This window comes from Narcine bancroftii, chromosome 13, assembly GCF_036971445.1.
Source record: "Narcine bancroftii isolate sNarBan1 chromosome 13, sNarBan1.hap1, whole genome shotgun sequence".
Lineage (NCBI taxonomy): Eukaryota > Metazoa > Chordata > Chondrichthyes > Torpediniformes > Narcinidae > Narcine > Narcine bancroftii.
Window position 1 is genome coordinate 70,510,498 of NC_091481.1, and position 27,690 is coordinate 70,538,187.

Here is a 27,690-nt window from a genome sequence, read left to right on the forward strand (position 1 = left end):
TTGTTTTGTTCTCTGCACTTTTCTTGGAGCTGTCTGAGGGCAAAGACCATGTCAGTGGTTCCTCTGTTTGCGCGAAAGCCGCACTGTGATTCTGGGAGAATATTCTCGGCGACACTAGGTATTATTCTATTTAGTAGAATCCTAGCGAAGATTTTGCCTGCAATGGAGAGCAACGTGATTCCCCTGTAGTTTGAGCAGTCTGATTTCTCGCCTTTGTTTTTGTACAGGGTGATGATGGTGGCATCACGAAGATCCTGAGGCAGTTTACCTTGGTCCCAACAAAGCTTGAAAAACTCATGCAGTTTGGCATGCAGAGTTTTGCCGCCAGCCTTCCAGACTTCTGGGGGGATTCCATCCATACCTGCTGCTTTGCCACTTTTCAGTTGTTCGATTGCCTTATATGTCTCATCCAGGGTGGGAACCTCATCCAGCTCTAGACTTAGGAGCTGTTGAGGGAGCTGGACTGAGCGGTTGGCACTGAAAAGAGATTGGAAGTGTTCTGACCATCGGTTGAGGATGGAGATCTTGTCGCTGAGGAGGACTTTGCCGTCTGAGCTGCGCAGCGGGCTTTGGACTTGGGGTGAGGGGCCGTACACAGCCTTTAGAGCCTCGTATAAACCCCTGAAGTCGCCAATGTCCGCGCTGAGCTGTGTTTGTTTTGCGAGGCTAGTCCACCACTCATTTTGGATCTCCCGGAGTTTGCGCTGAAGATGGCTGCATGCGCGAAGGAAGGCTATCTACAGATACAGCAATGAGCTCTCTGAACCCTTCTCCATTAACAATGGCGTGAAGCAAGGCTGTGTTCTCGCACCAACCCTCTTTTCAATCTTCTTCAGCATGATGCTGAACCAAGCCATGAAAGACCCCAACAATGAAGACGCTGTTTACATCCGGTACCGCACGGATGGCAGTCTCTTCAATCTGAGGCGCCTGCAAGCTCACACCAAGACACAAGAGAAACTTGTCCGTGAACTACTCTTTGCAGATGATGCCGCTTTAGTTGCCCATTCAGAGCCAGCTCTTCAGCGCTTGACGTCCTGCTTTGCGGAAACTGCCAAAATGTTTGGCCTGGAAGTCAGCCTGAAGAAAACTGAGGTCCTCCATCAGCCAGCTCCCCACCATGACTACCAGCCCCCCCACATCTCCATCGGGCACACAAAACTCAAAATGGTCAACCAGTTTACCTATCTCGGCTACACCATTTCATCAGATGCAAGGATCGACAATGAGATAGACAACAGACTCGCCAAGGCAAATAGCGCCTTTGGAAGACTACACAAAAGAGTCTGGAAAAACAACCAACTGAAAAACCTCACAAAGATAAGCGTATACAGAGCCGTTGTCATACCCACACTCCTGTTCGGCTCTGAATCATGGGTCCTCTACCGGCACCACCTACGGCTCCTAGAACGCTTCCACCAGCGTTGTCTCCACTCCATCCTCAACATCCATTGGAGCGCTTACACCCCTAACGTCGAAGTACTCGTGATGGCAGAGGTCGACAGCATCGAGTCCACGCTGCTGAAGATCCAGCTGCGCTGGATGGGTCACGTCTCCAGAATGGAGGACCATCGCCTTCCCAAGATCGTGTTATATGGCGAGCTCTCCACTGGCCACCGTGACAGAGGTGCACCAAAGAAAAGGTACAAGGACTGCCTAAAGAAATCTCTTGGTGCCTGCCACATTGACCACCGCCAGTGGGCTGATAACGCCTCAAACCGTGCATCTTGGCGCCTCACAGTTTGGCGGGCAGCAACCTCCTTTGAAGAAGACCGCAGAGCCCACCTCACTGACAAAAGGCAAAGGAGGAAAAACCCAACACCCAACCCCAACCAACCAATTTTCCCTTGCAACCGCTGCAATCGTGTCTGCCTGTCCCGCATCGGACTTGTCAGCCACAAACGAGCCTGCAGCTGACGTGGACTTTTTACCCCCTCCATAAATCTTCGTCCGCGAAGCCAAGCCAAAGAAGATTTAATATCTGATTTAGATCTTCCCAAAACGTATTAACTTTCTCAGGTGCCCAAATTGCATGTAATGTTGTTCCCATTTCCTTCTTACAACGAAAACATCTGTCTGATAATGTTGGATCCCATTCTTTTAATTTTTGAGGAGTGATATATACCCTGTGTAACCAATTATACTGTATCATGCGTAACCTTGTGTTTATTATATTCTTCATAGTTCCAGAACATAACTTTTCCCATGCTTCATTTTTTATCTTTATGTTTATATCCTTTTCCCACTTTTGTTTAGGTTTATAGCTTATTTCATCATTTTCCTTATCTTGCAGCTTAATGTACATGTTCATTATAAATCTTTTAATATCATTCTGTATTAGTGGTTGATAATTTAGTTTGTACAAGTGGCTTAAGTTATTATCTAACCTGGGGGCGTGGCAAGATGGCGTAGGGAACAGACGTGCCTTCCAGACCTCTCCTGACTCTGATTTATTGTTTTGTCTTTAAGTGCCCGTTAAAGTTCTTTTAAAAGTTTATAAATAATAAGAGGTGTTGGATTAGTGCCTAATGGTTTATATGCAAAAAAAAAGGTAAAAGAAAATATCAACAGACTGTTAAAAAACTACATTTTCCGAAATTGTCTGAGCCTACTTGTTTACAAGAAGCCAGGACTCAACGTAGAATGGATCCAGAGGAGGACGTGCAGAGTTCGGCATTGAAGCTTTGTTTTAAGCCGGTGAGGCTCTCTGAAGGTCGCACTCAACAGCTTTCAGAACAAGGGGCTGGACGGGTGCCAGTGTTTCACACAGTGGCCACTGTGGGTGCTGTTGCTGAGGCTTTGACAGTTGAATCAGCTGGGGCGCCACCAGCTGGAGAGTTAAAGAGTTGTCATTCGACTGCTATAGTGGTGGCCTGCAAAATGCATCTTCAATTTTTCAACGGTTTTTCCAGACATCGATTCAGTGAAGATGATTAAAGAGATTTGGCTTAAAGATAACCCTGATCTTCAGTCTCCTGGCATTGCTGGGGGGACTTTGAGAGGGATTTTTATACGAAGTCAAACTGCTAGAAAAGATACTAAATTAAGGGAAGGGACAGAAGATCCGTGGTCTATAAGGAACAGCAAGACCCCATTATGCCTGAATCTACTTCTGTTGAAATGTCTGTTAAGGATCTTGAAGATAAGATATATTCTGTATCGAGTCACTTAGCTAATTTTGCGAACCTGTTTATTTCCAAGATTAATGCGATGGCGGAAGTCATTAATGGAGCTTTTAAGCTTGAAACCATTGAAAGATTTGAAATGTGTGATCAAGGTTTAGTCGATGCACAGGATCAACTGCAAGATGAAAATGGAATAATTGAAACATTGCAGATCCAAAATAAAAATTTTAGCAAAAAAAGGTTGATTATTTGGAGAATCAATCTAGACGGAACAACGTGAAAATTGTTGGTTTGACAGAAGGCATAGAAGGACCAGATCCAAGAAAAATTTTTACTGAATGGATTCCACAAGTGTTAGGACAGGATAAATTCCCTGAAGGTTTAATATTGGAACGTGCTTATAGAGTTTTAAGAAGAAAATCTTTTTCAGGACAGAATCCAAGATCTGTTTTGATCCGTTGTTTAAACTATTGTGACAGAGAGACAATTTTACGTACGGCTATTAGAAATGCCCTGCAAAATAGATCTCCTTTGATGGTTCAGAATAATCCTGTTTTCTTCTATCAAGATTTGAGTCAAGAAATTATGTTTCATCGACGCGAATTTAATTCTGTGAAAGAATGGTTGTGGAAAAAAAGACATAAGGGAACATTCAGGTATTCTGCAGTACTGAAGATTTTTTAGGATGGAAATTAGCCAAAGTTCTTTGACAATCCTAAAGAGGTTATGGACTTTGCTCAGTCTCTACCAATCATGCAGTTTCAGAAATGATGTAGTCCTTCAAGGTCTCCAAAGAGAGTAGAGATGTAAGGTGGGATCCAGTTTTTTAAAAGAAATGGAAGCAATGGTGACCGAAGTGGTAACGTTGATTTAAAAAAAATAAATCTTTTATCATTTTTTTGAGAAGAGTTTAAATAGTTTAAATAATGATGATAGTTTAATGAAATGGGAGTTGGGAGAGGGAACTGGGTGGGCACTAGTTTCCAGAAGTCATCAGCTACCTGTGAGTTATCTCACACCCAATATTTTGGGGGAGTTACCGCTTTGGGCGGTTTAAACAGGAGGAGGTAGTTGTGACCTCCGACCTGTTTTCTTTTCTTTTTAATTTTTGGGTTAAGAAGTGAAGGTTTTTTTATTATTTTTTTTAATAAATATATTTTTTTTAACTCTTTTTGTTTTCTGATTGTAATTGAGAGGGAATTAGGAGGTTTTTTTTTCTCTTTTTTTTGGGGGGGGTTTCTCTTTTTCTTTTTTAAGAGGATGATGTCACAGAAGATAATAAGTCAAAAATTGAGGATGTTGAATTAGATGAAGAGGAAGATGAGGGGAAAGGTGATAAGAAGAAAAAGAAGAAAATTAAGTACAAATACATTGAGGGAGAAGAGTTTAATAAAATTAAGTTAATTTCGATAGAGAATTTTGAAGATGTTATAAATGAAGAATATGGAGAATTTTATAAGAGTTTGAACTTTTTTCTTTTTTTTCTTTTTTTTATATAAGGGGAGGGGAAGGGAATAAAAAGTTTATCTGATTGTTTTTCTAAGGGATGTTTTTGTTCTCTCGATGAATTATAAAGGAAACTTGGTATTAATGGAAATTCTGTATTTATGTATTATTAATTATGATTTTTTTGAATAACAGATATGTGGTTGATATATGATTTTAATATTTGAACTTAGTTTTAAAGTGGATTTCATTTGTTAAATACATGTATTATGTTTGATTTAAATATATGTTTAAGGGTATTATTTTAGTATTGATATTTTTTTTGTTGTTAGTAATTTTTTTTGTTGTTAAGTTTTATCCTTTTTTTGTAAGTGGGGTTTTTTCTATTTTATTTACAATATTGTTAATTAATTCTTCACTCTTTATTTTGGGGGGAGGGTTGGTCTAATTTTAAATTAGATAATTAATGTTGTGTTATAATTATTGGGGGGGTTAATTTGTGTAGTTTAATGATGTAGTATTCTAATTTTTATTATCTTATTTTTTATTATTTCTTTAAATGTAATTTTTATTTTATTCATGTCATAAAATTTTAAATAAAGTTTAAAAAAAAAAGTTATTATCTAACCTGAAACCTAGGTATCAGATTGCTTGTGCTTGCCATTTAAATGGTGATTCTTTTAAAAATTTTGTATAATCCACGTTACTCATTGACATCACTTCACTTTTATTTGCATTGATCTTGTTTCCCGATATTTCTCCATATTCCTTCAATTTCTTATGCAATTGTTTTATTGATATTTCTGGTTCTGTTAGGTATACTATGATGTCATCTGCAAATAAACTGATTTTATACCCCTTCTCCTTTATTTTATCCCTTTTATTTTATTTTCTGTTCTTATCAGTTCTGCCAATGGTTCTATTGCTAAGGCAAACAATGAGGGGGATAATGGACATCCCTGTCTAGTTGACCTACTTAATTTAAATTGGCTCGATACATATCCATTTACTGTTACCTTCGCCAACGGTCCATTATACAATGCTTTAATTCAATTAATATATTTTTCTGGTAGATTGAACATCTGTAATACTTTAAATAAATAGTTCCACTCTACTCTGTCAAAGGCTTTTTCTGCGTCTCAAGCAACAGGCACTTCTGGTTTCTTATTTCCTTCAACTGGATGAATTAGATTAATAAGTTTACAGACATTATCTGCTGTTTGTTTTTTCTTAATATATCCAGTTTGTTCTTGTTTATCTATTTTTGGTACACAATTTGCCAATCTGCTTGCTAATAATTTTGCTATTATCTTATAATCTGAATTAAGTAGAGATATTGGTCTATATGATGCTGGTGTTAGTGGATCTTTCCCCGTCTTTGGTATTACTGTAATTATTGGTGTCTTACATGAATCTTGCAAGTTTTGTGTTTCTTCTATCTGGTTCATTACTTCCAGGAGAGGAGGAATTAATAACTCTTTAAATGTTTTATAGAATTCTATTGGGAATCTATCCTCTCCTGGCACTTTATTGTTCGGCAGCTTTTTTAAGATATCCTGTACTTCCTCTATTTCAAATAGTTTCATCAGTTTGTTTTGTTCCACTTCTTGCAATTTCAACAGTTCAATTTTAGCTAAAAACTCTTCTATTTTATCATCTTTCCCCTCATTATCAGTTTGGTATAATTGTTCGTAAAATTCCTTAAAGTTTTCATTAATCTCTATTGTGTTATATGTAATTTGTTTGTCCTTTTTCCTTGATGCCAATACAGTTCTTTTAGCTTGTTCTGATTTAAATTGCCAGGCTAATATCTTATGTGTTTTCTCTCCCAGTTCATAATACTTTTGCTTTGTTTTCATTATGTTCTTCTCCACCTTGTATGTTTGTAATGTTTCGTATTTTATTTTTTTGTCCACCAATTCTCTCTTTTTCGTTATATCATCCATTTTTACTAGTTCTTTTTCTGTACTTACTATCTGCCTTTCCATCTGCTCTATTTCCCGATTGTAGTCCTTTTTCATCTTAGTTACATAACTTATTATCTGCCCTCTAATGAAGGCTTTCATTGTGTCCCATAATATAAATTTGTCTTTCACTAATTCCGTATTTTTTTTCAAAATATGTTTTAATTTGGCATTCAATAAAGGCATTCCCGCCTTTTAAGTAGCATGGAGTTTAACCTCCATCTATATGTTCTTGGTGGAATGTCTTCCAGTTCTATTACTAATAACAGGGGTGAATGATCAGATAGTAGTCTAGCTTTATACTCAGTTTTCCTAACTCTCCCTTGAATATTGAGTATGTTTTATGCCTACTCGAATTCCTTCTCTCTTGGGTGCTGCCTCCTCCATATATCCATAAGTTTCATTTCCTGCATTGATTTAACCATAAATTTGGCTACTTTATTTTTTTTGCTTGTCTTTTGTCCAGTTTTATCCAATATTGGATCCAAATTAAGGTTAAAAGAATATCCTGTATAAACTTTTGATCCTCCTCATTAGGTGCATATATATTGAGCAAATTCCATGATTCTTAGTATATCTGACACTTTATCATTACATACCTCACTGCTGGATCTATTACTTCCTCATCTATTTTGAATGGTACATTTTTGTTAACTAATATGGCCACACCTCTAGCTTTTGGATTGTATGTTGCTGCAGCTACATATCCTTATTTGTTATTTGTTATGTTCCACTTCAATTAGATGTGTTTCCTGCACAAACGTTATATCTATCCATTGCTTTTCCTATTTTTCATTTTTTATCTTTATGTTTAGATCTTATTCCCACTTTTGTTTGTGTTTACAGCTTATTTCATCGTTCTCTTTCTCTTGCAGCTTGATGTACATGTTTGTTATAAATCTTTTAATTATCATTGTGTCTGTAATCACATATTCAAAGCTGCTTCCTTCTAGTAACCTCAGCCTGCTTCTCAATTTGTCCTTTAAGTAGGTTTTCAGTTGGTGGTATGCAAACATTGTACTGTGAGTTATACCATATTTGTACTTCATTTGTTCAAAAGATAATAAATTAACTCCCAATAAAACAATTTTCTATTCTTTTGATCCCTTTTCTCTCCCATTCTCTAAAGGAAAGGTTATCTATCATGAAAGGGATTAGTTGATTTTGCGTCAGTAATAATTTTGGTAGTTGGTAATTTGTTTTTTTTCATTTCTATGTGAATCTTCTTCCAAATGTTGAGCAGATGGTGCAGTACTGGTGAATTCCTATGTTGTACTAGTTTCTCATCCCACTTATAAAGTATATGTTCTGGTACCTTCTCCCCTATTTTATCTTGCTCTAACCTGGTCCAAACTGGTTTTTCCCTTGTTTGATAAAAATCTGATAGATATCTTAATTGTGCTGCTCTATAATAATTCTTAAAGTTTGGTAGCTGAAAGCCCCCTTGTTTTTACCATTCTGTTAATTTATCTAGTGCTATCCTTGGTTTCCCCCCTTTTCATAAGAATTTCCTTCTTATTTTCTTTAGTTCATTGAAGAATTTCTCTGTTAAGGGAATTGGTAATGATTGAAATAGGTATTGTATCCTTGGGAAGATATTCATTTTAATGCAATTTACCCTTCCTATCAGTGTTAGTGGTAAATTTTTCCAATGTTCTAAGTCATCTTATAATTTCTTCATTAATGGCTAATAATTTAATTTGTATAGATGGCCTAGATTATTATCTAATACCTAGGTATCAGATTGCTGTGTTTGTCATTTAAATGGTGATTCTTTCTTAAACTTTGTGAAATCCACATTATTCATTGGCATTGCTTCACTTTTATTTGCGTTGATCTTGTACCCCGATATTCCTTCAATTTCTTATGTAATTCTTTTATTGATAATTCTGGTTCTGTTAAGTATACTATGATGTCATCTGCAAATAGACTGATTTTATATTCCTTCTCTTTTATTTTTATCCCTTTTATTTTATTTTCTGTTCTTATCATTTCTGAAATGATAAGGAATATCGGGGTACAAGATCAACGCAAATAAAAGTGAAGCAATGCCAAAATAATCACCATTTAAATGACAAACACAGCAATCTGATACCTAGGTATTAGGTCAACCTACCAGAGAAATATATTAATTGGATTAAAGCATTATATAAGGGACCATTGACGAAGGTGAGAGTAAATGGATATGTATCAAACCAATTTAAATTAACCAGGTCAACTAGGCAGGGATGTCCATTATCTCCCTCACTGTTCATTTCTTGCATAAACTCTTGATCCTCTTCATTAGGTGCATATTGACCAAATTCCAGAATTCTGAATATATCTGACACTTTATCATTACTTACCTCCCTGTTGGATCTATTATTTCCTCCTCTATTTTGATTGGTACATTCTTATTGATTAATATAGCTACACCTCTGGCTTTTGAGTTATACGATGCTGCCATTACGTGCCCTACCCAGTCTCTCCTTAATTTATTATGTTCCACTTCAGTTCGATGCGTATCCTGCACGAATGCTATATCAATTTTTAATTTTTTCAGTAAATTTAATAGCCTCTTCCTTTTGATTTGGTTATGTATTCCGTAAATATTTATAGTCATATAGTTCAACATGGCCATTTCATACTTTGTTTACATCTCATTTCCGCTTCCTCACCACCACCTTTTCCCCATTTCCATTTCTCAGTTTTTCTTTTTTTTTGAACGCACTGTATGACAACACTTCTAAAACATAAAATATTTCAAAATAAATGCATACTTGAGGGAGGAATATTTGTGGAGCTGTCAGGGGAAAAATCTTTTTTTCGCATCTCAAAGCTTTGTGGCACTCTCCTTGGACTCTCAGCCCCTCTAGTTCACGTAAAGACCATAGGTCTTAGGAGCAGAAATATACCATTTAGCCCATTCAGTCTTCCCTGCCATTTCATCATGAGCTGATCTATTTTCTCACTAAACCTCACTGCCCAGTTTTATCCACTCCTCCTTTGATGCCCTGGCTAATCAAGAATCTATCAATCTCTGCCTCATTGGTCACTCATCCTGTTATCTTCTTGGTGTTATTTTATTTTATTATTGTGCTGGATATGAAGAGCTTTCCATTGTTTTGCAAGACCAAAGTCTTGCATTGCAGTGGTTCCTTAAGGCAGCAGAAGATATTCTGTTAACTACACCTCTGTTCTCCCATGTAATAAGGTGAACTACATTCACTGTTCAATATGGTATAGGCTCGAGAGGAATAGATCAGGTGAATGCATAGCGTCTTTAGCCCAGAATAGGGGAATTGAGAACCAGAGAACATTCAAGATTCCAGATCCCTTTATTGTCGTGTAATAAAACAGGTGCAATATTACACAAAATTGAATTTAGTCTGCCATAGAAATTGCCCGCCCCTCCCTTACACTCAGAAAAAGAGAAGCAAAGGAGAGCTCCCCCCAGAATCACTGAGTATCCGTGGATTCACCTCCAGCTCTCCTGCAGCCACACAGCCTTCGGTCCAAACCATCGGCAACCAGAGCCCCAGATAAAAAAACAATCAGGAAGCTCTCGACACTCTCTTGCATCCTGGTTCTGATACATAGACCTAGGTTTAAGATGAGGGAAGCGAAGTTTAACAGGAACATAAGGAGTGACTGTTTTACATAAAGGGTTGTGGGGTGTATGGAATGGGCTGCCGGCGGAGCTAATTGAGGCAGATACTATTGCAACATTTAAGAAATGGATACATGGATAAGATGGGATTGAGGGTTATGGAGCCAAATGCTGGCAGGTAGAACCATGACTAACCCAGGCTGTTCCAAGTTGCCTGGTTTTTGTCTGAAATTACAACTTCTTGGAGTAAAGATCATACTGGTGTGAAAATGAATGAGTCACCACCATCATCCATTGATCCCACTGGAATGGTGTGTGGATGTCAGACTGACGTTCAAAAAACTGGTCAATACTGAGGCAGAACTGGGCTCCTTGGGTTCAAGGCACAGGAAGTAGCAAGTAGAGTCAATGACACAGCACCGCAGACCCGAGTTCAATTTGGACCTTAGGAGCTAACTGCATGGAATTTGTATTTTCTCCCGGTGGCTCTGTGGGTTTTCTCTGAATGCTCTGGTTTTTTCCCACATCCCATAGATGTGTGGGATGGTAAGTTGATTGGCTGCTGTAAATTCTCCACAGTGTGCAGGTAATTGGGAAGTGTTCGAAGGTGGAAAGTAATCAAACATTGGATGAATGTGGGATCAGTTTTCATGGGTGCTTCATGGTCAACATAGACTCATTGGGCTGAAGAGCCTGTCTCCCTGGTGTATCTTCTGTGACTGAGTGAAGGCTTGTGCAAAACTATGGCTCAGTTCATAGCAAGTTGAAGTTCAAATTCAAGTTTATTTACCATCTAATTGCACAAGTACAACTCAATGAAACAGTGTTCTCCAGTCCTCGGTGCAAAAAGATGCAAAAACACGGGCATAACACATATACAGACAAATGATACATATGTAGGACAAATATACATTTTGTATATAAAAATAAATAAATATTGTTTAATAAATAGTTGTCTCGGAGGGTTTGTGTGAGCAGTTCCTTTCGTCGTTCAGCATTCTCACTGCCTGAAGGAAGAAGCTATTTCTCTACCTAGTGGTGTGGCTCTGATACTCCTGTATCTCTTTTCCAACGGGAGCAGCTGAAAGATGCTGCAAGCGAGGTGGAAGAGGTCCACAACGATTTTGCATGCCCTCTTCAAATAACGATTCTGGTAGATCATGTCAATGGGGGAGGGGAGTGAGATCCCCAGTGATCCTCTCTGCCGCTATTATGGGTCTGTTGATTGACCTCCATTCCCAATGTTCTACAGTAACTGTATTATACTGTGATCGAGCTGGCCAGGATGTTCTTGATAGAGGTAAGAATAAGGGGTGAGGGAGGGGGCAGAGTTGCACAAAAACAATGGGGAGTAAGAAGGGAGCAACAACGTTAATTGAACTGCCTGTTTCCTACTTGCAGTAATCATTTTGTGTGGGACAAGCAGTGACGTTGAGGCATTAATTAATGGTGAAACACTGGATGAAGACATTATCATTATTCTGCTGAACCTGTTCAAGTAAGTTAAAACGCAGAGATACCTCCTATGCATGCTGCGAGACCTGCTGAGGTCCTCCAGCATATCTGTTTTTTCTACAATCACAGCATCTGCAGACTTTCCAGTTTCATTTCAAGTCAGTCCTGTGTCTTGGATTTATTGTAAGCAATTATTCTCATTGACCAATAGATATCAATGCTGGATTTTCTTTTACTTGTTTTTGCCATTAAACATTAAAGATACCAAGTTTCTTCTACATTCAAAACCATGACTCTATTTAAAAAAAGAATTTTCTTTTTGCAATGACAAACCATCACACATACAAAATGTCATCAATTGAAAATTGTGGTAGGGGTTAGGGAGAAACTGCACAAAGACGAACAGAGTCAACATCCATATCTTTAGGACAAAGGATCTTTCATCTGAAACATTAACTCCGTTTCTTCTTATGCAGACGCTGTGTAATATGCTGAGTATTTCCAGCATTTTCTGTTTTATTTCAGAATTCCTCTTTTTGGCAATTTTTGACCTTCAGATGTCACCCATCATTGCAAAACCCAAATACTGCTCTACTTTGTTCCATCAGACATTCTTCTTAGGTTGCCCATTATACAAGAAAATATAAATGCTTTCAAAGCCTTTTTTTTTTACAGGTACAGAGATCTGATTATCCTATTTAAAAACTGGTGATGTAAAATTACATGGAAACAACTCACATTGGAGCAGAATAGATCAAATCTATTTTGAAAATGCTAAAAATGTATCACTGTGCTTTAAATATTGATGAAAGCATGTATATAGATAGATAGAGAGAGTGTGTGTGGGATAGGAAGAGAGAGGGGAGGGAGGGAGAGAGAAAGGGAAGAAAAAAAGGGAGAGAAAGAAAGCAGGAGAGAGAGGAAGGTGTGTATGTGTGGGATAGGAAGAGAGAGGGGAGGGAGGGAGAGGAAGGGGGAGAGAGAGAGAAAGGGAAGAAAGGGAGAGAGAGGAAGGTGTGTGTGTGAGAGAGAAAAAACAGAGAATTACTGAATTGTTAGTCTAACATCAATGGAGAGGAATGTCCCAGATCTGCATTGAAGGATGCAATGAATAACCTTGAAAAGATTAACAGAGTTGTGCAGTCAGGATAGATTTCTAAAAGGATAGTCAAATTTAGTGAATCTGCCTAAGTTCTTTGAGAGAGTGATAAGAGGGGGAAAAAAATATGCTCTCGAGGGAAAGGATTGGACCACTCAAGGACAAAGGAGGAAATTTATGCTCAGAGGAAGTGAGTGAGGTGCTAAGTGAGTAATTTGGATCAGCATTCACTAAGGAGAAGGACATGGAGAAAAGTGAGAGTGGTGTGGAGAATGTTGATGCATTGGAACATTTCCTCTGCCTGAGTAGGTGATGTGATGAAAGGTGAAAATCTGAAGATGCTGTGATAAAGGCACAGAAATTCTGAAACAACTCAGGAGGTCTCGCAGCTTACATATGAGGTAAACATATATATCTGGCATTTCGGGCCTCGATGGTCTCAGAATAAATGGTAGCCATTTTTGGGACAGATATAAGCGCTCATTGGTTTATTGAATAATGGTAAATATTTGGAATTCTCTTCTCCAGAGGGTACCAGAGCCACTGTCATTGAGTTAATTCAAAACTGAAATCAATATATTTTTGGATATTAAAAGAAACAAGGATTATATGAATAATGCTGGACAGTGCCTCTGTGATGGAAGGTCAACCATGGTCTTGATGCAGGTGCAAGAGGCCAATTCCTTGATTATGTTACAACGAATCAATTTAGTGAACCCTTCTCACAGACTGAGAAACTATACACATACACATTGTAAAAAGATACATAACCATGTTTCGGGCTTGAGCCCTTTACCAAGGTATGAGCAAAATGTTGTGGACTTTATATAGCAAAGGTAAAGGTACATAACCAACGTTTTGGGCTTGAGCCCTTCATCAAGGTATGAACAAAATGTGGTGGACTTTATATAGCAAAGATTAAAGGATGTAACCAAAGTTCTGTAGACACCATGGTTGAAATAAAAACACAATGCTAGAGAAAATTGGTCAAACTGTGTACTTTATATTGCAAAGATAAAGATATTCAGAAAACTCTGCACTTGTATACCCAGGTCTCTTCATTTTACAATGCTCTCCAGGTCATAAGAACATGAGAAATAGGAGCAGGAGTCGGCCATCCAGCCTGTTGAGCCTATTCCGCTATTCAATGAAATCATGGCTATTCTGGTGATGGGTTCATCGCCACCAACCTGCCTTTTCCCCATATCCCTTAATTCCTCTACTATGTAAAAATCTATCCAACCTTGTCTGAAATATATTCAGTGAGGTCACCTCCACTGCCTCCTTGGGCAGAGAATTCCATAGATTCACCACTTTCTGGGAAAATCAGTTCGTCATCATCTCTGTCCTTAATCTACTACCTTGAGGTTATGTTCCCTAGTTCCCTGAAGGCCCCTGCCATTTACCATACAAGTCCTTCCCAAGTTTCATATCAAAGTGCAACATGTCATAACTTGTCAGGCTTAAATTCCATTTGCCACTGCTTGGCTCACCTTTCCAACTGATCTAGATCCTGTTGTAAACCTAAATATCCTTCCTCACTGGCCATTACATCAACATTACATTACATCTGCAAATTTACAAATCATATTAACTCCATTGCTATCCAAACCATTAATATAGATAACAGTAATAGGTTAGAATGATGGCTCATGTGAAGTACAAGTGCTGACATAGACCCATTGGGCTAAAGGCCTGCTTATTTGTTGTTACCTTCTCTGTGCCTAAATCCAAGGATGTGGTGAGACATTCCGATAATCCACTGGACCAGGGGTGGACAAACCTTTTTGGTTGTGGGCCACAAACAGAAAAAAATGAGGAGCCATGGGTCAAACAATATTAACCCTTTGGACTCTGACAATTTTAAAACTTTTCATAATGTATACTGTACCGTACTCTGGACTGGGTACAGTACGAACCAGCTGGTGGTTGGGAATAAAACCAATCCCGGAAAACGGAGTACATGCGCTTGTTGGTAGTCCCACAAAACTGGGACATGGAGTCCAAAAGGTTAAGCCTGGCAGTTTTCAACCAGTTGCACTGAAAGAAAAACAATAAAAATACTTCTTGATCAGAAAAACCTTGTGCCATCAAAAAATCATTTTCTATCAAAATAACTATATGTCACTACTGAACAATTTAACTGATAACATTAGTCATTTATTGATGAGGTCACATATTACAGTTGTCATTTCTGTACCTGCTGCTCTTAATTTAATTTAAATGAACATTATGAAACTCTTTAAAATTCTCGTTCAAGAAGTAGTGCTCAATTAAAAAAAAAACTGGGTGCAAGATAAGAACAGGAGGAAAGATCTAAGAAAAGGACAAGGCCGTCTCCAACTTTCCTCCACAACTCTCAGTGAATACAATTCGTGGCCCAAATGTCCACCTTAATGATCATGATGTAATGTGTTGTATAAATCTGTAGATTGCCTATTAAAGTTAGCAGATTAATTGCAAATTAAACAAACATACTTCCCCTTCTGTGACAAAGTATTCATTTTTCCACTCTGTCTGAAATTTTCAGCACTCCTTTGCTACTTTCTGTCTTTTCGGTCCCACCATGCTTAATCAACTGAGGTAAACATATTGTTTTAATTGAGGTAAACATTTTTTTTTAAACTGAGGTAAACATTTTCATCGATGAGTAAGATTTCAATGATCGGTCTAGTGGTTGTTCAAAATGGCAGCAACATCTCTTGTTGAAACTAAAAGAGCAATATACATACAGTGCAATTTATTGTTGGAAACTTTGTTCAAACAGACCATATACCATTTTATTTTTAAAATTCACCCTGGGCCATTTAAAAATGGGAATCAGGCCACAGTTGGCCCGGGAGCTGTAGTTTGCCCACTCTTGCACTAGACTAATACACACCCACATGATACCATTCAAAAGGTGTCACCTTTCCTGTCTGTCTTTCACTACGAATTGTGACTGCGACATTGCTCATTATTTAGATGCTCTTGCTCACAACAAACGCTTTCTTTAATAATTGAAGGAAATCAGGTGAGAAATATGAAACCACAACCTTGCTCTGCCAGGTTATTACAACATCCTCCATCGCACTCAAAAGCACGATGTCACTGGGTCAGTGATTAGGAGGAGGGTCGAGTGTTGTTCTGATTCCCTTTCTCACCACTCTACCCATTTATCTCTCTGTCAGCCACACCCATGTTCCTGATGGAGATTCAATGGACTACATGAAGCAAGTCCTGGTGGTGACCCTGCTGCCCTCAGTTCTTAACCAGACTTCACAAGGGACCAATTCCACCTTAATGGTAAGGAGCAAATCTCTCTGTGATAGTAGAGACCTATCACCAATGTATATAGTTACAGTATCTAGAGTGTAATGACTGTGCTTACAGCGATTGGCTGAGAGCTTAGCCACGCCTACTGTCTGGACCTTAAAGGGTTGTGTCCCTAGCCAGGTCGGATCATTCCGGACTGGTCGGCCACCTGTGAAGAGCTCCTGTCTTTTGCTAATAAAAGCCTTGGTTTGATTCTTTCGACGAGCTCTACACTCCCTGAATGGACTCAAGTTCAGATGATGCATTTTTACTGCAGATTGTCAAGAGAAGGGTGACTAATCTAACCACGGCATGATTTTATATTCACATCTAACACGGATTGTCCCCCTTTTTTGATTTTGTCACTTTTCCAAAATAAGTATTGCTCCTCTCCATTCTCTAAAGGGGTCAGCAGTGGAGAGGGACAAGAACTTCAAATTCCTGAGTGTCAACATTTTAAAAAAAAATCAAGTAAATTAGGGCAAATGAAGAGGAAATGTGGTAGTATCTGGGGTTCATTGACCATTCAGAAATCTGATGGTGGAGGGGGATGTACCATTGGGTGTTCATCTTTAGGCTCCTGTACTCCTTCCTGATGGTAGCAGACTGAAGAGAGCATGTCCTGGGTGGTGAGGGTCCTTGAGGATAGAGGCTACTTTTTTTGAGACACCATCTCTTGTAGATGTCCTCAGTGGAATGAAGACTGATGCCCATGATGCTGGTGGCCAAATTCACAACTCTCTGTAGTCTTTTCCTGTCCTGTGCATTGGGACCTCCATACCAGACAGTGATGCAACTGGTTAGAATGCTCTTGGCAGTACACTTATACCAAATCTCCTCAAACTCCTAACCAAGTACAGCCACTGGCGAGCCTTCTTTGTGATTGCATCAATGTGGAGGCCCCAGGATAGATCTTCAGAGATGTTGAGATTTGAGAACCAGGAATTTGAAATTCTTAACCTTTTCCACTGCTGAGCCCTCAATGAGGACTGATTCATGTTCTCCTGATTTCTCCCCCCCCCCACCCCACCCCACACCAAGCCAACAATCAGTTCCTTAGTTTTGCTCATTGATGTCAGTGATTATGCTGAGGACCGTAGTATCGTCGACAGATTGGTAAAGAGCATTTACATTGTACTTAGCCACACAATCTTAGGTGCAGAGTGAGTAGAGCAGTGGGCTAAGCATGCATCCTCAAGGTGCAGCTGTATTGATTATCAGTGGAGACATTTCCAATTTGTACTGGCTGTGGTCTTCTGATAAGGAAGTCAAGGATTCAGTTGCAGAGGGAGGTGCAGAGGCCCAAGTTTTGAAGTTTTCCAACCAGTACCGAGGGTATGATGGTGTTGAAAGTTGAGCTGAGGTCAGTGAAAAGTAGCCTGATGTACATGTTGCTGGTGCTTCCAAGGCTGAGTGGAGAGCCAGTGAGATTGCATCTGCTGTGGAGCATTTGCAGTGGTAGGCAAATTGCAGTGGGTCCAGATCTTTACTTAGATTTGAGTTGATTCTGGCCATGAACAACTTCTCAAAGCATTTCATCGTGGAAGATGTAAGAGCTACTGGGCAAAAGACATTGAAACAGCTCACTCTGCTCTTCTCGCCAGCAGGATGATCGATGCCCTTTTGAAGCAGGTGGGAACCTCCAAGAGATTAAAAATGTCCAAGAAAACTCCAGCTAGTTGGTTGGCACATTTTTTTTAGTATCCTGCCAGGTATGCCATCAGGGTCTGACACCTCTTGAAGAATGCTTTGACGTTGGCTTCAGAGACAGATATCACAGGGTTGCCAGCTTCTTCAGGGATTCTTGAATTCTCAGGGATTGTTGAATTCTCTTCTTAAAAGTAAGCATAAAAGGTGTTCAGCTCATCGGGTAGTGAAGCATCACAGCCATTTATGATATTCGGCCTCGCCTTGTGAGTTGTAATGGCCTGCAAGCCCTGCCATAGCTGATTCTATTTTTAGCTTCCCTTGGATTTGCCACTTTACTGCTGAGATGACCTGGACTTCCTGTAGAGATATGGATCACCATTTTTAAATGCCTTCGACCTCACTCCTCAGCAGTTGGCGAATCTTTTGATTCATTCACGGCTGTAGCTCCAGTTGCCAGCGTTATCCCCAGGACATACTCTGTTGGTCAGTGCTGGTGCTACCAAGCCAGTCTTGGAATGGACATCAAAGAGTACATTCTGTGCCCTTTCTACTCTTAGTTCCTCTTTAAAATGTTATTCAACTTGGAAGAGTAAAACACTAAAGTTTGCAGACACCACAGTTGAAGTAAAAATACAATACTGGAGAACTCAGTGGGTCAAACAGTGTATTTAGTAAAGATTAAGATACATAACCAATGTTTTGGGTTTAAACCCTTCATCAAGGTATGAGAAAAATGTAGGAAGGTTCCAAACAAAATTGTAGGAGGGGAGGAGCACAGGCCCACAGGCAGGTAATAGGCAGATAGGTCGACAGCAGCAAACAGAAGGAGGAGGGATGTCTCTGTGAATAGAGAGGGAAGGAGTGGAGAGCTGGAGGAAAGGAGACAGGGGAAAGGAAAGGGAGGGAAAATTGAGAGTAGGTTAGCAGAAACTGGAGAAATCGGTTAATGCCATCCAGTTGGACATTGCCCAGACAGAAAATCAGATGTTCCTGCTCCAATTTAAGGGTGATCTTGGTGGGACAGTGCGAGGCCATGGACAGACATGCGAGTATGGGAGTGGAACACAGAATTGAAATGGTTGGCCACTGGGAGATCCCTTTCACAGATGTGGACAGAGTGAAGGTGCTCAGTGAAGAGATCTCCCAGTCTCTCCTTTCTTGGAGGCGATTGGTTTATTAACTGAGAGAGGGGAATAATCAGGAGGAGGTTTCCCAGACATGTCTGACCTGAGACCATGAGACCAGGATAAAGCAAGTGTATGCATTACATTTCTGCTTCACTTTTTTTTAATTGGAGTTGATTCTCAAAATATAATTTGATTCACCGGGATCTCTTGTGAGGTACTAAAGTAAAAATTGAATCTTTTTCAGGAAAACAACGGCTATCTTCAGGGCTATTTTGAAGCTGTTCGGCTCTTTGGTTTTGTTCTCCATGATTTTCTGAAGCAGGACAAGATTCCAAAACGGGAAGACTTCCGTCAACATTTCCGCAACAATTCATTCATAGGTAATAACAGTCAACACAGAGAGGAAAGGAAATGGTTGGGGATAGTGGATGAATGAAGGGAACAGAGGCTTGGGTGAAAACACAGAGCTGGAGAAACTCAGCAGGTCAAACAGCGTACTCTATATAGCAAATATAATGTTTTGGTCTTGAGCCCTTCATCAATGTATTAGCAAAATGTACAAAGGTGTCATTACTTTATATAGCAAATATAAAATACATAATCAATGTTTCAGGCTTGAACTCTTCATCAAAGTATGAGCAAAATGTAGGCAGGCGCCCAAATTCAGGTACCTGCCTACATTTGGCTCATATCTTGATGAAGGGCTCAAGACCGAAACATTAGTTATGTATCTTTGTCTTTGCTATATAAAGGTCACCGTTGCTCTACCATTGTGTTTTTACTTCTATCATGGTGTCTGCAGACTTTCATGTTTTGCTTCAAGAAAGACTGGGGACCTCATTACAGCATAGAAGGCTCTTTACCTCATCAGGTCAATGTCAACTCCCATTTCCCATTCTCTTGTGTTGCCCTGAAAGTTATTCTCTCTCACATTCGTTTTACCACATCTGCACTAAGAGGATAATTTACAGCATTCTCATGTCATTGAAAGGTGGAGGATGATTAAGGTTTGACAGAAACCTGCATGATTACGCAAAGCTGGAAACTCAGACAGCATTTGCAGTTTGGAAGATTTTTGGATGGGTACATTAGAAGGATACTGGTCGATTGCAGGCAAATGGGATTAGCAGCAGTCAACATCTTGGCCAGCATGGATGAGTTGGGCTGAAGGGTTTGTTTTAGTGCATGAATCTCCATGAAATCTTTAGGCCAGGATGTTCGGATGTGGAGCTCAGGCTGCCGATAGTTTGTACTGGTCTCTGTGAGGCTGTAGGGGCTGTGGGAGCACTGGAGGTGAAAACATGGGCACTTGGTGACCCTGAGGGGATTCTCTTTTGCTTCTCTTTCTCTGACTGTAAGAAGCTCTTCAGGCAATTTCTGCTGATGGTGAATTTGTCTGCCTTAAGGCAGTCGTCATGGTCCTCATGGCAAAACATGCAGATACAGCACAAAAACAGACAAACAATACATATGCAGGACAAGTATTTCATCTATACAAATTAATAAATATTGTTTTGTATATATGAGAGTTTTGGAGGGTCAGTGTGAGCAGTTCCTTTGGTCGTTCAGCATTCTCACTGCCTGTGGGAAAGAAGCTGTTCCTCAGCCTGATGGTGCTGGCTCTGATCCTCCGGGAGCAGCTGAAAGATTCTGTGTACGGGGTGGTAGGGGTCCTCAATGGTTATGTGCACCCTCTTCAGACAACGATCCTGGTAGATCACGTCAATGGGGTGTGGTGGGGGGGTAGTGGGGGAGACTCCAGTGATTATCTCCGTCACTCTTATGGTCCTGTGGATTGACCTCTGATTCAATTCTCTGGTGAGGGTACACAGAGGGGAGAAAAAATGGAGGAAAGAGGGAAAAGAGAGTACAGAATGGAGAGAGTGGGAAGTTTTTAGTCCCCAAAAGGGGACTAGTGATCAACAGGATGATTGGAAGTGAACATGGAAATACAATAGAAGCAGTGGAGAAAAGGGCATCACGAGGAGGAGAAAGGGCAATGAGAATAAATAGATAGGAAGTGAGATGAATGAGCTTGAAGGAGACATATCTAGTAAATGGAGCATGCTTCAACTTAGTAAGTGTTTATAATTAGCATTGGCTTGGTTGCAGGACTTGATGACACCCGAATTTACCTGGATGAATTTGGAGATCGAGACATTAACCTGACTGTTCTGTACACTTCAATCAAAACAACCAAAGTAGGTTCGAGACTTTAATTCTATTTATCGAAAATTTAAGTATTAATTATCTACTATAATTGGAGGAGCAACATCTTATTTTCCATCTGGGCCATTTCAACTAGATGGCATTAACATCAGCTTCTCTGGTTTCCGCTAGACCACTCCCCTGTCTCCTTTCCTCTAGACCTGCACCCCCTTCCCTCTCCATTCACAGAGCTATCATCACCCCCTCCTCCCAACTGTTTGCTGGTGTGCCCTCCCTCCCTTATCCACCTTTTACCTCCTACCTATGGGCCTGTGTTCTTCCCCTTGCCCCTCCCCCCCACCATTTTATTTGGGTGCCTGCCTACATGTTGCTCATAACTTGATGAAGGGCTCAAGCCCGAAATGCTAGTTATGTATTTTTATCTTTGCTACGTAACGTACACTCTGTGACCTGCTGAGATTCTCCAGTATTGTGTTTTTTCTTCAACCACGGTGTCTGCAGCCTTTCACGTTTTCCCCCTATGTCCTATACTTGTGTGTTTCAAGAGTGATGCTCCATTCTGCTGCAAAAGAACATAACTTCATCATGAAAACAAATCAAAATGTTTAAAGATCCTTTATGTAAAACATTATCTTTTCATGTATCTACTGCTACAATCCTTCCCACATTTGGACCTCATCCGGTCTCCACTATATCACGGGACCCCACTTATTCTACAAAATATAGCCATGTCTATATTAGAACAGTTCATTTCTGTTATAAGTCATCCATCTATTGGGCAATCTGCTTTACCTGTCTGCTTGTCTTCTTGAATTATTCTACTTTCTTTCTCACTTAAAAAATTTTTTTTTTTCCTTTTTAGTACCAAACGTGGTTTGTCTTTGACACCCGGTATAACAGTACAAATGTTATTGTGGACCAACCTGACTTTGCATGGATAAACGGGCTCCCCAGCAGTGAGCCAAAATACACTTCAAGTAAGTTTTACAACCCCCCCCCCCCACCCCAAGAATGCACCAAGTAGAGCTCTACAAGTTTCTGAGAGGCGTAGACAACCAGCACCTTTTTCTCAGGACAGGAGTAGCAAACACCAGGGAACATCTCCACAAAGTGAAGGGAGGAAAGTTTAGGGGAGACATCAGGGGTACGTTTTTTTTTAAACACAGGGTTGTGGGTGCCTGGAATGCATTGCCAGGGTGGTATGGGGGCTGCAACATTAGGGATATTTAAGAGACTCTGAGGCAAATGGATGAAGGAAAAATAGAGGGTTACAAGGTAGGAAGAGTTTAGTATTTTTTGGGAGGAAGAGCATCGAGAGTCGAGGGGCCTGTACTGGGCCGTAGTGTTCTATGCTGTGCACCAGACTAGGCAATTCCTAATTGCACCACAGGTTGTTTGAAGGTTGGTTTACTTTATTTCCACCCTCTCTCTCGCCCCCCCCCACCCACTGCAGATAATGAAAGGTTGGTGCCTGCGGTGATAGGTCTGACGATCACTGTTGTGGTGGTTACATTGATTGCAATGATTGTACTGCAGTAAGTAACATTTCTACTTCACGGAGAACTAGGGCATTTGTTGGGGATGGCGTGTGGAAAAACACTCCTGGTTTTCTCTCTTGGAGGTGGCACAGTGGCAGTTGTGAGTAGAACCACTGCCTTACAGGGCCACAGACTCGGATACAGTTCTGAGTTTGGTTGCTGTCTATATGGAGTTTGCACATTCTCCCTGGTTTTCCTCCAAGTTCCTCCCCTTGTCTAAAGACAATGCAATATGACACAAAATATGCTTTTGTCTGCCTTAAGTCAGACCAATTCGCCATCAGCAGAAATTGCCTGAAGAGCTTCTTCCAGTCAGAGAAAGAGAAGCAAAAGAGAATCCCCTCAGGGTCACCAAGTGCCCATGGATTCACCTCCAGTGCTCCCACAGTCCCTGCAGCCACACAGAGCCCAGTACAAACTATCGGCAGCCTGAGCTCCACATCCGAACATCCTGGCCTAAAATTTCATGGAGATTCATGCACTAAAACAAACCCTTCAGCCCAACTCATCCATGCTGGCCAAAATGCTGACCGCTGCTAATCCCATTTGCCTAATGTGCAGATTGGTCAGCGGATTGGCCCGAGCACACAAGTAGCATCTTGGGGGAATTGATGAGAATTTGGGGGGGAAATTAAAAATGGGATTAATGTAGAGTCAATGTACATGGCTGGTTGGTGATCATCGTGGACCCAGTGGGTTGGTGGGACTGTTTCTTTGCTGTATCTCTCAATGGCTTTATGATTCTGACATCAGGGAATTTGTCAAACTCTAGTTAAGTTAAAATAAAATGTAAACTTAGACATATAGCATGAAATAGGCACTTCTGGCCCCGTGTGCTGGAGCTAGCTGACCAACAATCCCCGGTATGGTTTTTTGGAAGGTGGGAGGAAACCTGGGCACCCGGAGGAAACCCATACAAACACGGGAGAATATACAAATTCCTTACAGACGGCGCCGGAGATCACAAGAGGGCTGTGTAGGCATTGGAGAAAGTACAAAAACTGAAAGGTATAATTAACATGAAAGAATTTAACAGGCTGGGCACCTTCTAGAAAATGAAAGATTAAAGGCAACTTGATTCTTTAACATTGAGCATTGAACTGAAGAGTAAATAAATGGGAATGTTGTAAAAGAGAAGTCTTAATAAATATCACAATATTGTTAAATCCTGAGAAATGGAGAGAGAACTCAACCATTCTGCAGAGTCCATTGGAGGTAAAGATATTATCGATGTTTCGGGCCTGAGCCCTTCATCAATGTGGTTCTTAAGTGACCACTCAAGAGTCACTGAGTGTCCATAGATTCACCTCCAGTTTCTACAGCCTCCTTAGCCACATAGATTTCAGTCCAAACCATCAGCAACCTGAGATCTGGATCCAAACCTCTGACACAATCTGGAAGCCTTCAGCATCTTAGGCACCATCTTGCATCCTGTTCTGATACATGGTACCCCTTCAGCCAGTCCCGAGCCAGTCTCCAGCAATCTGCTGCCTGGTTTGAGTCCCTTGACCGTAGTCGCCAGGAGCCCACAGTCTGCGTGGGTTCCTTACCTTGAGTCATCAACAACCTGTGTGCTCTTCAGCCTCAAAGCCCCTTGCTGCTCTGCCACCATATCCACCATCCCATGGGTCCTTTCCTCTTCTTCTCCTTCTCAATCTTTAGTACTACAGGCATAAGCTTTGCTCTCTGTTGAAACTGTTTCCTCTATTTGTCTTTTGATTTTACAACACCACATAGCATATTAAATCCTCTGCTCCCAGGTTTTAGAGAGGGATAAATAATCTACATAATTTACTGATGGAAGACTTAATGGTATCCTGTTCATCATTTCCCACTGGTTCAACCATTTCTCAGTTTTGTGGATGGCAGTTTGCCTATATTTTTCATTGACTGGGTATTTCTTCCAATTTTCTTGGCTGTGTCAGAATTTGGTTACTGTAACACATCATCCAATAAATTTACCAAAATCTTTTGTCAACAGAAAGTACAGGATGGAACGAAAAATCCGTTTGAAGAAATGGTCGCACATTTCTAGTGATCAAGTGGTACCACTAGAAGTCGCAGAGCACAGCTGCATCAACCTAAAGGTAATTTTATCTGCATGTTAATGAGCAGAAAATGAAAAGAAAGGTGAGGAATCTCCAATCTATGTAAAAAGATACAAGTGCTGGAGGAACTCAGCAGGTCCTCATAGGAGGTAAAGATTAATAAGTGACGTTTCTGGCCGTCCCCTTTCCTCAGGGTAAGAAAGGAGAGTCAGAAGAAGAGGGAATGAGGGAATTGGGCTAGTTCTTTCAAAGTGCTGGCACAGGTACTTGGGTCTGAACAGCCTTCTATGCTGTGTGATTATAGGAACCTTTATGGAGCAAACAGCCCCCTGTCAGGATTCAGGTCTTTATGATCAGTAGTCTGGAACATCAAACATCTTTCACCTTTACCCCTTCCGATCTTGCAAAAAAGCAAAATGAGGCTTTTCAGGTGATACGTTGTGCTCTTGGCATCCTCAGCGCTGTAGGTAATCCAATCGATGTCACACCCAAGTGAAGCAGGTGCAGGCATTTACCATAATGAACAATCCATTTTGTTTTTTTATCTCTAGATTGAAGAAGACAAAAAAAAAGATAACTTTACGCCAATTTTGAGAGCAAAATATGACAAAAAGGTATTGATAATTGGTTTTAATATTCTAACCTGTTTTCAATTATTTTATGTGAAACACAAAAGTCTGCAGACACTGTGATTGTAGTAAAATCACAGAATGTTAAGGAACTCAGCAGGTCTCGCAGCGTCCATAGGAAGTAGATGTATTACTGACATTTCGGACCTGAGCCCTTCAAGGAATTCCAGCATTTCAGTGTGTTTTCAAATTCCTCTATTGCCGCCTCTCCCTATTTCCATAACATTACCTGATCTTACACATTTCTGGGATAGCTGTATTCCAGTGTAGAGATACTATGTCAGAACAATATAGGACAGTACAGCCTTGTTGGCCCACGATATTGTGCTAACCTATAAAAATATACTTCACAATCATCTAACCATTTTCTCCCTCACAGACCTAACCCCCCCATTACACCCTTGTACCTATTGAAGAGTCTTTTAAATACCTCCTATGATATCAGCCTCAACCATTATCCCTGGCAGTGCTTTCTAGTGCATTCCTAGATTTTAAACACTGCACCACTGACAGTTGTGCATGGATATGCTGAGGCTTTAATTAGTGCACTTCCTCCCCCCCGCCCGCCCCACCATACCTTTCTTCTCCTGCTAAAATCCTACCTCTTTGACCAGGTGTTTGGTTATCGTTTCTTCTGTGCTATGGACTTTGATTATGCTCCTCTGCCATACAGTCTCTGGTTTTAATTTTGATTCAATTTGTGGATGTGCATTTGGTTTCTACAGTATATTTGTTTTTAGTTATGAAAAGACATCAATGAATGCTCTCTTTCATTCTTTTTTCTTGAAGCCTGAAGCAACAGTAATGACAATGTCCTTGCGCTTGCTTTAGAGCAGGGCTGACCAAACAACGGGCCAATTGCAACCTGTTGCCTATTTTTAAAGTGGCCCATTAGAACAATGAATTGCACTGTATGTACATTGCACAGGTCAAAGGACTCACACCAGGCTGCGGACCGCTGGTGACTAGCTGGAGACTGGCTGAAGGGGAACAGGGTGCCTGAAGACTTCTTGATTGAATCAGAATTGTAGATCTGGGCCTGGGTTGCCAACGGATCGAACAGGAGCCTGTGTGGGTACAGAGACTGCAGAAGTACTGGAGGCGAATCCACGGACACCCAGTGACTCTGTAGGGACTCCCTTCTGCTTTTCTTTCTCTGACTGAAAGAGGGACCCGGCAATTTCTGCTGATGGTGAATCTTTGTTTGCCTTGCACAGACTAAGCACAATTTTCTTTAATATTATATCTGTTTTATTACATGACAATAAAAGAATCTTGAATCTTCTTCCATGTCATCATTTCTGTCTTTGGATTTTGACCCATTTCTATAAAGGCTTCTACTCTTTCAATCATAACACAATCACAAACAACAGACCAATGAAATTGGTCATTAGTCGAAATGGAAGCAAAATTGAAATTTGGCACAACTTACTGACATTTTTTAAATATCGTATTTTAAAAATTGGAAAATCAAATTTTCTAGGTTAGCCTTTGTTTTTCTTAATTAAAAAAAACCCAAGTAAAACAGCAAAGTGGATTCCCAGTTACATTAGAGGAACGATGCATATTCCAATTGTTAATCCAGACCACAATTATTGCCTGTGGCCCAACACCCAAATTGTTATCTGCAGCCACAGGCATGTACCAGGTCTTTTTGATGCTGTGGCTGTGATCTAATCTAATCCACAATTCCGTATGTCTTCCTGATCCAAAATCTTTTGTAAAGTAATATTTCCCTTTCTCTACATCTCCAGATTGTCATTCTGAAGGAGCTGAAACACAAAGATGGCAACTTCACTGTGAGGCAAAAGATTGAACTCAACAAGGTAACTCCAGTTAACACTCAACACCATCTTGTAACAAACAAAACAAAGGAGTAAAGAAGGCAAGACTTCAATTTCCAGAGTGCTTTTGGCACTCTCAGGAACTCCAAAACATCTTACTGCCTTTCAATTTATTATCGTGAACATGTCACAAAATTTGTTTTGCGGCCGCATCACAGTATATATGTTGCCATAAAAGTACACTAAAAATAATTAACTTTATTACAAAAATAAGAGAAAGTGAGGTAATGTCTGTGGTTCATTGTTCGTTCACAAATCTGATGGCAGAGAGGAAGGATCTGTCCTTGTGCCACTGGGTTTTCATCTTCAGGTTCCTGAACCTCCTTCCTGATGGTATCAGTGTGGGTGGTGAAGGTCCCTGAGGATAGAGGCTGCTTTCAATTCACAATTAAATACTTTGTGAAGTGTATTCACTGTTGTTACAGGAAATATCAGGCCTTCCTCAGCTGAAAGCCTCTCCGCAAGCAGAAGAACAAAACTATTACAGCCAATTTATTCAGAAGAGGCCCTAACTAACAGAATGCAAATAATGAGCAAATAAACTTTTAAAAAAAATTGTTTGAGGAATAAATGTTAGCATACAATAAATATTTTCCAAGCTCTTCTGCAAATTGCATATTTAACATACGCTTCAGAACGAAGGCAGAATTGTGGCTTTGAAAGCTAGCACCTCAGGCAATGTGATGCTCTCTCAATACTGCATAAGAGTTGGT

The 27,690-nt window shown here is 40.2% G+C and overlaps 1 protein-coding gene across 4 annotated transcripts in view; it reads left to right on the forward strand.

The window, feature by feature from the left end:
- LOC138748676 (guanylyl cyclase C-like) overlaps positions 1-27,690 on the forward strand; it is a 91,905-nt gene that overhangs the window by 21,980 nt on the left and 42,235 nt on the right. For all 4 annotated transcript variants that reach the window (XM_069909275.1, XM_069909273.1, XM_069909276.1 and 1 more), the window contains 9 exons: positions 11,526-11,622; positions 15,849-15,963; positions 18,994-19,129; positions 20,862-20,950; positions 21,781-21,895; positions 22,372-22,453; positions 24,438-24,543; positions 25,056-25,118; positions 26,888-26,959. In XM_069909275.1, coding sequence (XP_069765376.1) covers positions 11,526-11,622; positions 15,849-15,963; positions 18,994-19,129; positions 20,862-20,950; positions 21,781-21,895; positions 22,372-22,453; positions 24,438-24,543; positions 25,056-25,118; positions 26,888-26,959 — 875 coding nt within the window. The remainder of the gene's footprint in view (positions 1-11,525; positions 11,623-15,848; positions 15,964-18,993; positions 19,130-20,861; positions 20,951-21,780; positions 21,896-22,371; positions 22,454-24,437; positions 24,544-25,055; positions 25,119-26,887; positions 26,960-27,690) is intronic.